This window comes from Papilio machaon, chromosome 22 (genome assembly GCF_912999745.1).
Source record: "Papilio machaon chromosome 22, ilPapMach1.1, whole genome shotgun sequence".
Classification (NCBI taxonomy): Eukaryota; Metazoa; Arthropoda; class Insecta; order Lepidoptera; family Papilionidae; genus Papilio; species Papilio machaon.
In genome coordinates this window covers 1448993-1463915 of record NC_060007.1, presented here as the reverse complement: position 1 = coordinate 1463915, position 14923 = coordinate 1448993, and the positions used below count along the sequence as shown (strand labels likewise).

The window sequence follows — 14923 nt, the reverse complement described above, 5'->3', positions numbered from 1 at the left end:
TTCAGGATGGGCAAAATCTATTTTATCCGAAGCCGGTATTGATGCAACCCCGGGGAGTGTAAGATCGGCTGTGGCTTCCAGAGGTTGGACAGATAGGGAACCAATAGACACAATATTAGCCAGAGCAAATTGGCGATCAGCAAACACCTTCTTAAAGTTTTACAATAAAGAGATAAATTCAATTACTTCTAATTGTAATGTTACATTAGGATCGCTATTTGAGCCTATTGTATAACACTTTTATCTGAAAAAAAAAAAAAAAAAAAAAAAAAAAATGTTTATATATATAGATTAAAAAAAAAAAAAAAAGGATAATAATAAAAAAATAAAAATAAAAATAAAAAATAAAAATAAAAAAAAAAGAGAAAAAAAAAAAAAAAAAAATTAAAAAAAAAAAAAAAAAAAAAGGAGATAAAAAAAAAATAAATAAATAAATAAATAAATCACATTGGCGTCTTGTTCACCAGGCGAAAACAAACAATGTCTCAATATTGTTTACAAGGCCTCGAATAACGGCGGAAGGACATAATAGCAGAGTTTTACCTACCATTAAAACTCATATTATGTCCGGAGCCTTATTCGAGGCCTTGAGTAAATTCTGCCTGGTAGTTACTCTTTTACAGATTATTGAGACACCAATGAAACGAACTCCAACGTTCGGCACCTGGTGAACTTGGCGGAAGGCGGTAAAACATATTTCAGCGGTAAAGAGGACTACAACGACTAAAATGGCGGCCGGAAGACAGACTATGTCATCTCAATATTGTTTACAAGGCCTCGAATAAGGCTCCGGACATAATATGAGTTTTAATGGTAGGTAAAACTCTGCTATTTAAACACGTTTTTTCGAGAAAAATATTAAAGCAATCCGAATAAAAATAATTTAACTTAAAATTAGTCTAAAAAAAGTAACACGTTTACTTACAGGTAATGAACACTCAGGCTGGCTGGACGCCACTCCTGCGCCAAATCCACCCTACGCTGCTTTTTATACTCACCCCCCGCACTCCTTACAAATCCAATTACCAAGGGTGGTTAGCCTCGGACCGAACAAAACTGAACAAAGTTGTAATTCGACGATTTTTTTTCGTCTGTTTGCTTATACACAAATCAACTTAAGTCTGTTCAGACATTCAAAGGGCAAACAGAAAACATACATGTTAAAAAAAAACAAACACGGTTATTTTTGCACCCCTAATTGAGTTATTGTGTTATTTTTAAAACTACCCACAATGTGCAAATCACGACCGATGTTTGTTGAAAATAAATTCGAGGTTACATAACTGCCGTGTTTAGGTTTGTTTAATGTTTACTTAAACAACACTTTATGTATATTTCTTATACAAAATCTACACTAAGGGAGTCCCTTAGTGAGATGATTGAGTTTGACAGTCATAAAACCACTAATTACTATTATGACATTCAATAAATACTGTTTCGAATACTTAAAAAGCGATTTCGTGGACAATATAAAATTCAGTCGGAACTAATAAAACAAACGGAACTTTTAACTTATTTTATTGCACATTTTATAACTTGTGAACTGAAAACTTTTTCAATGTTTAACGACCAGTTTAATTATTACTCGTACTGTATAGTTTTCGATTTGTGCATGTTATTTGGTATTTACGAAATTGTTTCGGGAAAAATCTCGTATTTTCCTTATCCCGTATTTACCTGTACATTCGTATTTTTAGTTTTTTTTTTCTATTAAAAGGCAAACGAGCAAGAACCTGATTCGCCGAAATAGCAAAGCGACCGCTGCCCATAGACATCCACAATAGCAGATGTGTTTCCTACCTTTATCCGACTAGGATGGCACGCATAGAAAGATAATAATTCCCTTTCCTATGTATCCCGTCCTCCGTCAAATCGATTGCCCACAATTTCTTATTAGAAAAGTATGGAAAGGGAAACAGGACTAAAATTAGGCCTCCAGCACCACACTCATCAGACTGTACTTGGAATTACTTCCACTTGACGTCTGTCTTCTGTGTGGTCGTGGTATTTCACTGAGCGAGCCCCATTCGTGTAACAGATGTTATTATTGTTAGCGTCTACCATTGTTAGAAGTTATTTAGAGAGTTTATTGGTGGCTTTATTTATTTTCTTTTTAACCTTTCAACGATGAACTTTTACTGTTATCCTTACGTACTGCAGAGTTGATAGAAACAAAGTAAAAAACTATATATGTTTTTTTATTCCAACACAATATATTATAACTGTACACATACAATTAACACGACTCATGGTAGGTTTCTGAGACTAAAATACCCGTTTAAAACATATTGTTATCTCTGTTTTTTAGCCGACTTCAAAAAGAAGGAGGTTATCAATTCTACTGTATTTTTTTATGTGTGTTACCGCGATGCTCCGCCCCTGGTGGTCCGATTTTGATAAAAAAATATTTTAATTGAAAGACATTGCTTGTAGATGGGTCCCATTTTTTCAAATTGATTTTTTTTAAATAACTAGAAGATTACTAGATTATGAATTTAGCTTCAAATTTTTTTTTATATAATGATAGGGATGACAATATGTTTTATACAGATTTCGGTCACAGAAACCAACGGTAACTTGACTAGTGAATTTACAGATATGTCACAACATAGTATTTATATGCTAAATGAAGAACCACATACTAACATATACATACAAGTATGATTTCTGTACGGTCTGTAAATTTTAATCTAACAAATTTTCCTATATTTTTGGAACGAAGTTCCTTATCGCGCGTTGTGAAAGGGGGCTAGACGGAAAAAATTCTTACGAAAAGTTGTCACGACACTTTTTGCTATAGTAAGTATGTTAGCGACGAATGAGCGCTACTTCACCATGGCAACGACGTGACAATATATAACGAAAATTCATAGAAATAAAATGTACTTCTTGTGAAGACTTAAGTTTTTTAATCATAGAATAAACATTGGTTGGTTCCTTCACTAATTAATCGAAAGGAACTTCGTTCCATCCGGGTGTCCCTTGACACTTCTCAAGTTTTTTTTTTATACAAAACATATTTTCCAGATATTTACACAGTTGTACTTAGACCTCCCTTAAATATCATCTAATATGACTCATTTTTCGACAAATCTTAACACTTTCAGTAGCATTTAATGTGTTAAAGGAAGTCTTACGTTGATTGTTTAGTATTTTATAGGTAATAGACACAATAGCATTTTTACTTTTTTCCTTGCTTATTTCTACCGCTACTATAGCACACATAAAAGCTTCAAACGGCAGTTTAAGTTATGGAATTTAAAAAAAAAACTTAAGTATGAAAAACCTTGATTAAAAAACGCCTTCACATTTCAAGTTTAAAAAATGTCACTTGTAACTTATTATTTTATTTAGTTTCTTATTTAATTAGAAACATTAATATACAAAAGAAAGAATAATTTCTGAATATTCTCATTCTAATACATTTTAAAGGCACGAAATTGACTATTTTGTCTCTTTTTTTTCTACTAAAATTTACAAAGCAGCATAAAAGATAAATATCTCATATAAGATAAATATAATAAGATAAATATCAAATAGCATAAAAGATAATATCAACACACATTTATTCACGATCTATTAAATTAATTCGTTGTAATTCTTCTAACTTTAACGTCAATTATTTTAATAAATCTATATTTAGCTCTATGCTATCTTTTGTTCCATTAAAATAATTCTATCAGACAGAAGAATTACTTCAAATAGAAGAATAAAATCTAGAAGTTCAAGAAACAGAATAACAGAATTGAAACCAATTTAGTTCCAGATTAGTTAAATCTCTTTAAATTCATTATACGTTTGAATTTCTTCTGTTACCTTTTTACTTGGTTTTCTTTTCTCTGCTCGAACTGTCTCTAAAATCTCCTGTATTATCTTTTTCTCTTTCACATTCTTTTCTGTTCTCTCCTCGATTATTATCTCTTCTTCTCTCTACTTTATTTTTATTGGAATGCAATTCCAAATAATTATCGTACATATACGGAGGTGTGCAAAAATTATTTTAAAACTTGATAAATGTAAAGTACAGACTGAAATAAATAATAATTTACATTGAATGGGTAAAAAATAACATAGACTACTTTGTGCTTTTAAGGAATTCAGGGGTATAAAATCATTTTTTTTTATTTAGTTCTTTAATTTTATTTATCAATTAAATAAATTTATACATAACATATTCCTTGTTTTAACTTTACATGTTAAAAAACGCCTTTAAATACCAAAAAAAAATTTTTTTCGAAAAAAAACCAGGCACAAATAATTATGATTCTGTACCCCAGAAATGATTAGTTGCACAGATCCATTGATTACTCTCTCTCTATTTGCTTTGTAATAGAAATATCTAATATCTTCATTAATTTTTTGTAGCTACAAAAATGTTAAAACTTCAACATACATTCAAATACAGAAATCAATGACATGGCAAAAAAAACAATTGTATAAATGCGATTATTGAAAAAAAAACAAGACTTAATGAAAAACAATAACAATGCATAAAAATATATCTATAAAATATACAAAATAAATGTTCCACAAAAAAAAAGAATAATAATAAAGTAGATAAAAATATTTTTGATTGTACATTAATAATAAGAAAAATAAAAAAATATTAATATTTAATAATTTTATGAAATGTATATTTTTTGTTTATATATTTTTTTTATTAAAATCATTTAATTTTTATATTTTAGCTTTCTCAATTGATATAAAATTTTATTGCCTTATTATAACTAGAAACACTCGTGAATTGCCACTGCTGTTATGTTTATGAAAAAATATCGTTATCTCTTATTTTTTACAGAGATAGAGAAAGATAACAATATCTTTTTATACGAGTATTACAGCAAGAAAACTTATAGTAAAAAAATCACACAATTTGAATGAACGAATATCTTTAATAGTCTATTTTCACTCAGAAGTTAATCACATGTAATCAAAAAAGGATATCCGGTGCTACTACCGCATTTAGTTCTGTGAGAAAATATGTAAAACCTACAAGAGTATAAAAAAACGCATAAAAGAAAAAAACATGACAACAGCTACAGTAAAAAACGATCTTATCACACCTTTTTCACATTTCTAGGAGGGAACTAGTGAGCTGTTATAATTTAGTTTGACTTATACCAGATAACTTTGTCGGTTTATAACTGCGGTCGAGTGAAGATGTCATTTTATTTAGCAAACGAAGTCGCACCAGTGGAAATAAAGCTTTCGACTTTATACAAAAAAACACCGACTTTCATGTCGCCCTTACTGGAAGTTGAGACTAAAAAAAATCACATAATATACACAATTTTTTTTTCACTGTCTTCAGGAACTTTTTTCATCTACCCCTCCTTTGACTTTCAAAGTCATAATCCTAAGATGATATTAATTAATTATATTTACATACATTTACAATTAAAACAACTGATTTTTCATTTAAGGTCTTCTTCATCTTCCATATAAAGTAAATCCTCGTTTGTTACAAACTTATTATTAAGCAGTTGTTCAGCGGCCGCAGTGTCCTGTAAAAAATTCAAATCCGAAAACTACCAATCAAAATTATATTACCATTTTAGTAGAATTTATATTACTATTAGCAAAAAATCCTATTATTAAAAAATCTTTGGGAAAAATTACAATATACTTCAATCTAATTAATCTGAATAAAATAATATGTAATAATAAAATGAAGGGGGAAAAACACATTTTTCTTTTCAAAGGTTTATCTTAAAAGCAATTCTTAAAAAATCAGATTTATATTAGTTTAACATTAGATTATAATAATTATTTTTATAACTTTATAAATTAGACTAAAATCTTAACAAGTTATTTTTGCAAATAACTTAGTTATTACTAATTTGAAAAATAATTCCATAATTTTATTATAAATCTTACTAATATTATAAATGCCAAAGTTTAGATGGATCTTTGATTTTAATGTATCTCCGGAACGGCTCAACGGATCTTGATGAAATTTGGCACAGATGTAAAACACTTAGTCTACTTATTACGTTTTTTTTTTTAATTCCACGCGGACAGAGTCACGGGTGACAGCTAGTGGCAAATTAAATAAAAAGCAATTTAAGTCTGGAAATAATTTATTTGCATGCGAACACATAGTGAGTACAAAAACAAACCAAAGCCATGTTATAATGCAACAAACAAAACATTACAAAAACATGCAAAAACATGCGATTGGACATTCAGAATACACATATAGAAAAATATATATAAATTATGTTATATGGCATATATAATATATAATTCAAAGCTATAGAGATATATAAGGCAACAATATTTTGTTTCCGCAGCAAGTTTAACTAATTTTTTGAAAAAAATAAATTTTGTCAAATTACACTTTAACAATTTTTACTCTTTTTTAACAATAAAATGGTTTCATTTTAATAATTTAATAATTAGAAGAGTAATTGTAAAATAAAAATCAATTTTAAAATAAACCTAGTTAGTATATTTTTTTAATATGAAGTCTTATTCCTTTAAAAAACTACAATCTCAATATGGCACTTTCAATATTACCAAAGTAATTTATTCAATTTATATATATTATTATATATTTAAAATATTTATATAATATTTTTTAAATTAATGTTCAGAATATCGCTAAAAAAATATTAATTTCTTCAATAAATACTCAAAAATGTACTAAAAAAATAATTTAACATTTCAAACGATAATAAAGCCGATTGCACTAAAGATTTAAATGTATTTTGTAATTTAACTTTTTAATTCTATACGTCATTTAAATTATAGAAAAAGATATCAGACCAGGTGAGTATAAGTTAAACTTAATGATAGCACACTAGCCCCCTCCTGTTAAGTAAAAGTCATGGTTTTTTTCCGTACTGTAGCTGTCAAGTCGTATTTTTTTCTTTTATTTTCTTTGTCCATGTAGGTTTTATATATTTTCTGACCTCTTTCATTGGGCCAGATATTATTTTTTGAGTATAGCTAACATTTAGATATTCAACTTTCAGTTATGACTACATTAACATATATTGTCGGCCCTCTCACTCTACTTGACTAAACAAAGGACAACAAAATTGTCACGGAAACTCACAGCAATATTTAAAAGATATATTAAAAAAATATAGTATAAGAGGTCATAGAAATCCATTTTAAATTATATGGTCCGACAAACTTATCTGGGCAAAAGCGCACAAGGAGCGCTTGTTAATGTCAAAAAAGTGTCAAAAAGTCTTTGTCTGAGGGTGTCTTGTCATGTCTTGACTTATGTGTTATTTTTTATGACTAAGTATATTTTATATATTTTTCTGGCAGAACTAACAGCGATTAAAACGCCATTCTCGAGTCAAATAAGTTTGTGTGACTATAGATAAGGATCAAATGTCAAAGTCGTAAGAAAACAATAAATTGTAATTTAAAAGCCACTCATTAAAATAATCTGAAAATTTATAGCACATGCAAACTTTCTCACATTGCAATTTGCAATCGGCTTCAATAAGTCTTTGGACACACTATCACAGTTCACAAGGGGATTGTATGAGTCAATTAGGCCATAATCACACTATCTATGATAATAAAAAACCACAACGTAAAATTTACTGGGTTACAATAATTAAAAGAGCGCACAGCGCCTGTCATTTTTATGCCGCAATCTTTCTTAAAAGAACTTTTGCTAAATATTTTTTCTCATCTTTATTTTTCATATTTAGTAAAAAAACTTATATAACCTAAATATTGTACACAATTTTTCAGATAATCGTTTAAAATTTTCTATTGAAGGTATTAGGTATTTTTCTAACTACCCTCAAAAATAGTCATAAAATAGTGTGACTACAGCTTAATAATATAAATATATATTATTTAATTAACAGAACCGTCGCGGCGACATCATCCAGACTTGACTAGGCCGAGACGACTCGAAACAGTTATAAGGGGACTGCAAAATTATAATTATATTTTTACACATTCCGCAAAGAGGGTAGAAGTTTTAATGCATTTGTCTTATGCAAATATTTTTTTTCACTATCTGTTACAACTACCTACATATTATTTACTTTTTTATAATTCTATAATTTATAATTCTATAATTTTATAATTTATATAATTATATAATTTATCATTTTATTTATTATAAAGTAAGAATATACAGTACCATGCACACAAAAGCAACATGCAACAAAATCCATAGCATATGCATTCATTGAACACATGCTTTAGTACGAAAAACATTAAGCTTTATAAAATACCTGACTCCTTTGAATAATTGTACTAAAACTGACCGAGACGAAGCTATTTATTTAAATTTTATCACATAAGTTCTTGTGTCCCAAATATATTTAAAAAATTTAACAGGTGGGGTATAATTTCCCATTTTCATTGAGGTCCTTTCCGTTTTTTTCCCCTTTTTTACACTCAATTCATAAGCAAAGCAAAGTAAAAAAACAACAAATCTTTAATTACTTATAAAATTTTGTTTTCTACTCATTTCAGCATTTCAACAAAGACCAATAAATAAAAAGAAGCCAGGCACTTATATTCAAGCAGTGGACAAAATAAGATATCAACTTACAATAGCATCTATCCTGGGGAAGGGTAGGAGACAGATGATGAGCACAGTCATGTTGTCACAGCCGAGGCCACCTGTGGCGCAGTTGGGGGCGAGGCAGCGCTGCATCAGAGCCTCGCACACCGCCGCCGGCTGCCAACCGCTCAGCAGGCGAGCTCGGCAGAATGATATCACCTCCTGATAATTACGACAAATTCATTTAAAAAAAATATGTAATTGAAAATAAAAATACATTTGTAAAAAATAAAGAAATTAAAATTGAAAAATAATTAAATTATAATGGAAAAAATAATATTATTGGATATTAAAAAAACATAATTAAAAATTATAATTGAAAAAATAAGAAAATTATTATTGAAAAAATAAGAAAATTATTATTGAAAAGTAAAGAAATAATGAAAAAAAAATAATATAATTGATTATTTAAATAAATGTAATTCAAAAATTAGAATGGAAAAAATAAGAAAAACAATTATTGAAAAATAAAGAAATATTATAATTGAAAAAAAAACAATAAAATAAAAATAGAGAAACTCACATCATTTGACAGGACCTCCCAAATACCGTCGCACGCGATGACAATAAACTCCCAGTCTTCATTCAAAGGTCGCACAATTACATCTGGATATGCTGAAATATTAAATAAAAATAGCAAACTTAACGGAGGGAGCCTCAATCGCCTTTTATATTGCAATTTTGACAACTTGAGGACAATAATAAATCTAATTTATTCCACACTAGCTGTCGCCCTCGACTCCGTCCGCGTAGAATAAAAAAAAAACTGAATTAGTAGCTAGTGATGCAACGGAAGTGTCTTACCGGAACCAGAAACGGAAACAGATGTCAAAAATAAATTTTAGCAGAAACGGAAACAGAAATGGAAGCGGAAACAGAAGTGTAAATATAAAAAAAAAAACATATTTACAAAAAAATTTTTTTTGGTAAGAACAGTTTGTATTCGTTTTTAATTTATTAAGGCATTGGATATCGGTGTCCTTTAGCCCTCAATATATGTATTTTTACTGTGCTGCAATAAGTTAAAATACGTTTTTTTTTTTATTTTCAGGAAACAAAATTACACTATTTACAAATTAATGTTCGCCAAACCACTCGTGTTGATAAACGACAAATATATTTCTTTATTATTACATTCACTGCTGACCACTCGGATCCGAGTGGGCAGAGCTATTAGTAGCGGCGCCTCCCCCTCGGATTCGAGCGAGGGGCCCGTTCACTTTGTAGTAGCCAGTAAGCCGCCGGCGTTTGAAACAAGTCCATATTGCTTTGTGTGGCCACTCTGGCAATATAGTCAACTAACGAAAAAGAGTATTAGTTTCATTCTTACAATGTTGTAGTGATTAGTACCACGTTCGTACGGATGCAAACATACAAATATCACTCCCAGATATACTAAATAAAAATTCACCATAAAAAGTTTTGGCTCCCAGCTGTTACCTTTGTTTATTTTGTAAACAGTGAATGTGTTAAGTATCAAAAACACCAAATCTAGATTAAAAAAATATATAATTATTAGGCACTTGACTTGCAATCTGCAGGGCCTGGGTTCGAATCCCGCTATGTACCAATGTGTTTTTCGATTTAGATATGTACATTTATCCGACGTTCCTACGGTGAAGGAAAACATAGTGATGCTGCCTGCACATATCTGAGAAAAAATGTAATGATATGTGTGAAGTCAACCCGCTCTGGGCCAGCGTGGTTGACTATGGCCTAGTCACCTATAATTTGGGGTAGGCTCCGAGCCCCTCAGTGGGGATGTATAGTGAGCTGATGATAATAACGATGATGATATATTACATGGTTATCACTTATTTAAAAGTACATTTAATAACTCGTAAGTATGAAATAGTCACATTTTGCCAGTTGTCAAATTTTATATGGACAACAACTAGTCAGTTTACTCCAGCAAGAGAAACTGATTGTTTCAAACAGCAGCAGAAAATATTACGGGCTTAAATTCACGAAAAAGTACGTAAACAAACAAATGCGACAAGTGCCGAAAGGCCGCGCACGGACTGCGCGTCTCGCGCCGCGCATTTGGATCTCTCAGCCGTCGTCAAGTTCCGTTTTATCTCCGTTATAAAAGTTGCGGAAACAGAAGCAGAAACGGATGTTGAAAAGCACGCGGAACTTCCGCACTTGCGGAAACGGAAACAGACATCCGTTGCATCACTATTAGCAGCCTATAGTTCTTCAAGACTATGATCTACATCTGTACCAAATTTCATCAAGATACATTAAGCCGTTCTGGAATACCTTCAAACAAACATCCATCCATCCATCCGCATCTATATATATAAAAGAAAGTCGTGTTAGTTACACTATTTATAACTCAAGAACGGCTGAATCGATTTGACTGAAAATTGGTGGGCAGGTAGCTTAGAACCAGGAAACGGACATAGGATAATTTTTACCCCATTTTCTATTTTTTTTTCCGCGCGGACGGAGTCGCGGGTAAAAGCTAGTTTATAATATTAGTAAGACACATTGGCTAAAAAATGCTAGAATCTTCATAAATCACTTACCAGTGACAACCTGTTCTTGAGCAGTCAGCCTGTAGTTCCTCTTGAAGACATAGTCACCAAGTGCTCTGGACAGTGCGAGGTTACCATTGACCCTGTTCAGTTGCACCCAGCCACCACCAGCTGTGATCCTGCGGAGCTCCTCTTCATTGTTGGGCTTGTGATCGTATGATAATACTTCCACCTGGAAACATTACAAGGGTGTGTTAAGATAACTATTGTTGTAGTAGTTTTGTAGTTTTTGAGTCATAATTTAAATTTTTATAATTTAAACCATCATCATCAGCTAGGCTCCGAGCTAAATTAGGAGTGACTAGGACATAGTCAACGACAGCCCAGTGCGGGTTAACTTCACACATATCATTGAATTTCTTCTCAGATATGTGCAGCATCATGATGTTTTCCTTCATCGTAAGAACGTCGGATAAATGTACCTTTGTACATGGTGGGATTTGAACCCAGGATCTGCAGATTACAAGTCAAAGAACCAAATTATAACAACCCTCAAATTTAAAACGACTTAAGCTTTTAAGTCTACAAGGCTTACAGATATAAATCCTGTTATTAAAGGTACTTACCGTTCCTTTAACACTGGCTATAGCACGTGAATCACCGACATTGGCACAGTAGACAACATTGTCTTTGATGAGCACCACCACAGCCGTGCTACCAGCTACCTTCTCCTGCAACAGGTCTTCTTCCAGCATCGCCTGGTCCAGGTCTAGAAAACCCTGGAAAATCGTTTTTATATCACTTAAATAATAAGATGATCAATATACAGAAAAGTATTAAGTTAGAAGATCGCAGATGAGTTGACTTTCTTTACAAAGGACGACCAGAAGAAAGATATTTCCCCTTCCTATGTATGTTTCCCTTTTTCTATGTATCCCCCGTCATAACATCACTTCAACTGTTTGTAACTAACATAAAATCCTTTGACATTGTGAATATTTAAAAAAATTAGTGTTAAATATAAAGTTAATAGGAAACATTGTGCCTTTATTTAGATCAAAAAAGTAAATTTTTCAAGTACAAAAATATAATCAATACATAAAAACGATCAACTCTATAATAAACAATGAATTGTCGGAAGCCTGCAAAGTTTATGCATCTCCGTAGATATTTACAAACCAAACTAACTATGTTAGATACTAAATAATAATAAAAAATGTCACATCTACTTTTTTTTAATATTACAAGATTGCAAATGAGCAAGCAAGGTCACATGAATTCGCCGAAATGGCGAAGCGGCCGCTGCCCATAGACATTCGCAATTGCAGATGTGTTGCCTACCTTCAATCGACAAAGGAGGAGACGCACAAAGAGATTATTTAACCTTCCTACGCATCTCCTCTATCAAATCCACCTCCCCTTCCCATATTTTCCTTATAAGAAAAGGTTGGGAAGGGAAAGAGGACTAAGATTAGGCATGTATGATTACACAAGTTAAAGGATGTAAATTTTTTTATGAAACACTATGTTTAATATAATACAGTAAAACCTATATAAGCAGAAGTGCAAGGGACCGCAATATTTTTTCTCTTAATGTTTTTCTCTCTCAGGAGTTTGTTGTCTATAGTTGTTGTCTGTGAGACCGGACAACTTTAGCTAATAAAGATTTTTTGCTTATCCAGGTTTGACTGTACATTATTACCTGTTTCAATGCCTCTTCAACATTACCAAGGTGATATTCAGGACGATTTGTTATATATTTGTGTAGATGCTTGCCTGCATACTCGGCTATATTTGCTCCTATAAAGAAAAATTACACAAAATCAAAAATTACAATCCCACAAATGCTAATTGCGTCATGTTATTCAATACTTTTATTTGCAAATTAGCCTTTTAACTAGTTTAATCTATTTTTTCCTTAATTTATATAAAGGACTAGCTTTTACCCGCGACTCCGTCCGTGCGGAATAAAAAATAGAAAACGGGGTAAAAATTATCCTATGTCCGTTTCCTGGTTCTAAGCTACCTGCCCACCAATTTTCAGTCAAATCGATTCAGCCGTTCTCGAATTATAAATAGTGTAACTAACACGACTTTCTTTTATATATATAGATTATGAATTCTTATTAATTTACCTATTGTGATAGGATTAGCACTAAAGTGTTTTGATAAAGTACAGAAGTCAAATGGTTAAAACCACATACCACCATGTCCATCATAAACACCAAAGAAAGCAGTCCCAGGGTCATCAGGCAGCGACAGTATGTGAGTGTGAGAGTCATCCATTGAGACCCGCCACCCCTGCATACATGAGGAGCCAACAAGGTACCTCGAGTCCTGGCATGTTGATGACTGCTTCTCTGTGATTGGCTCTGATAAAGTCTGCCCCATTACTCTGTTGAATAAACCTGATACATATTATTACAAAATATTTGTATAAGTCATTTCAAATGCCTTGGCGGCATTTGAAATTGTTATTAACATTATGTTCTATATTGTGATTAATTTTCCGAGCCATCGAGACATTTGAAAAATATTATATAGACAAAGGACAAAAATATGCATACTAGCGAAATGATTTGTATATTAAAACTTAGATAAAGAAAGGATTGTGCCTAAATTCTTACTAGATATCTCAAAATGTATAAAAACATTTGGTTTTTTATAAATACAATACACTTCTTCTCTTGGGTTAATGGCGTTTCCTTATAGATTTCGCCAATGTCAAGTGTATTTTATACTCTGCTTTATAAAACGGGTTTCGTGAACGAACAAGGTCACAGATTGTAACTAAAAATTAAGTGACTAGCTACAATACACTTAAATTTATTCAAAGGAAGATTGACAGAGTTCAAATTATATGATACTTGTTTAAGTTCATTTTATGTCCATTTTATATACTTTTTCAATCAACCTCTAAATGACTCTAAATATATAATTAGCAATTGCTCAATTTTCACATTGAATTACACAATCATTTAACATTATGATAATGCAACTTTCTCAACAGATGATTACTTCACAAAAATACTTAAAAACTATTTTTTCTAATTCAGACAAATGAATTGCCAAGTAAGATAACAAACATAGGATAAAGGCAGCAAAGATAAGATATGCTCATTAATAGTGTACAAAAAATTATGTACGTATTTTATATGAAATGCTCTTTTATTATTTACATAGATTATTTGTAGTAAAGACTGGCAAATACTGTACAAATTTATAACAGAATAATGTTGAATTTCCTTGTCTACTTATCCGTTATTTATATTCGTAAATTCGTCTGTTTTTCATGACTAAGAACTGATGTCACTAATTCTTTTGAAGCATCATATAGTTTATTAAAAATCAAAATAATTACGTACCGCACCTTAACGATAAACACATTGTACTATTGGATTAATTATTAGTTTTATATCTTATTTGTTTAGGTATACTCGAAGATATTCTTAGTGAACAACAACAAAAACAAAAAACTCGATAACACCCACTTACTACATTTAAAAATCAAAGATGCAGAAATTTCACAATAAGCTGTACTCACTTTTTTATTTCCGGTATTTGAGTTAATATGATAATAATATTTAGATATTCGCTAAATGTTTCGCGTAAATATTTTCGAATGACTTCTCAAAGTGCGTTCCAAAATATCCCAGTAAGTATCATAACAAATGTCAAAAAGACAAGAGCTATAACTTACCATAGACAACTTAATGTTCAATTTTATATTAGTTTAAAACTTAAAAATTGTATTTTAATTAAAATAACTACATTTTAATTACATAGTTATCATAGAAGGACAACAAAACATACATAGATAGAAATATATAGTGCTAAATCCATGCTCAGTTTAATATTGCATTAATTTATACCAACCTTAAAATTTTTGATGAAG

General features: G+C 30.9%; 1 protein-coding gene across 2 annotated transcripts; it reads right to left on the bottom strand.

The window, feature by feature from the left end:
* Positions 1-4951: 4951 nt before the first annotated feature.
* LOC106707256 (probable protein phosphatase 2C T23F11.1) lies at positions 4952-14923 on the bottom strand. Of its 2 annotated transcripts, none has more exons than XM_045683534.1 (8): positions 14905-14923; positions 13233-13423; positions 12731-12828; positions 11655-11807; positions 11080-11260; positions 9072-9163; positions 8537-8710; positions 4952-5504 (listed from the first exon to the last, which is right to left on the bottom strand). In XM_045683534.1, the coding sequence occupies exons 2-8, from the start codon at positions 13417-13419 to the stop codon at positions 5415-5417; spliced, it is 975 nt and encodes a 324-aa protein (XP_045539490.1). In that variant the 5' UTR covers positions 13420-13423; positions 14905-14923; the 3' UTR covers positions 4952-5414. The 2 variants fall into 2 exon arrangements, with proteins under 2 accessions (XP_045539490.1, XP_045539491.1); XM_045683535.1 differs by lacking the exon at positions 14905-14923 and adding an exon at positions 14573-14711.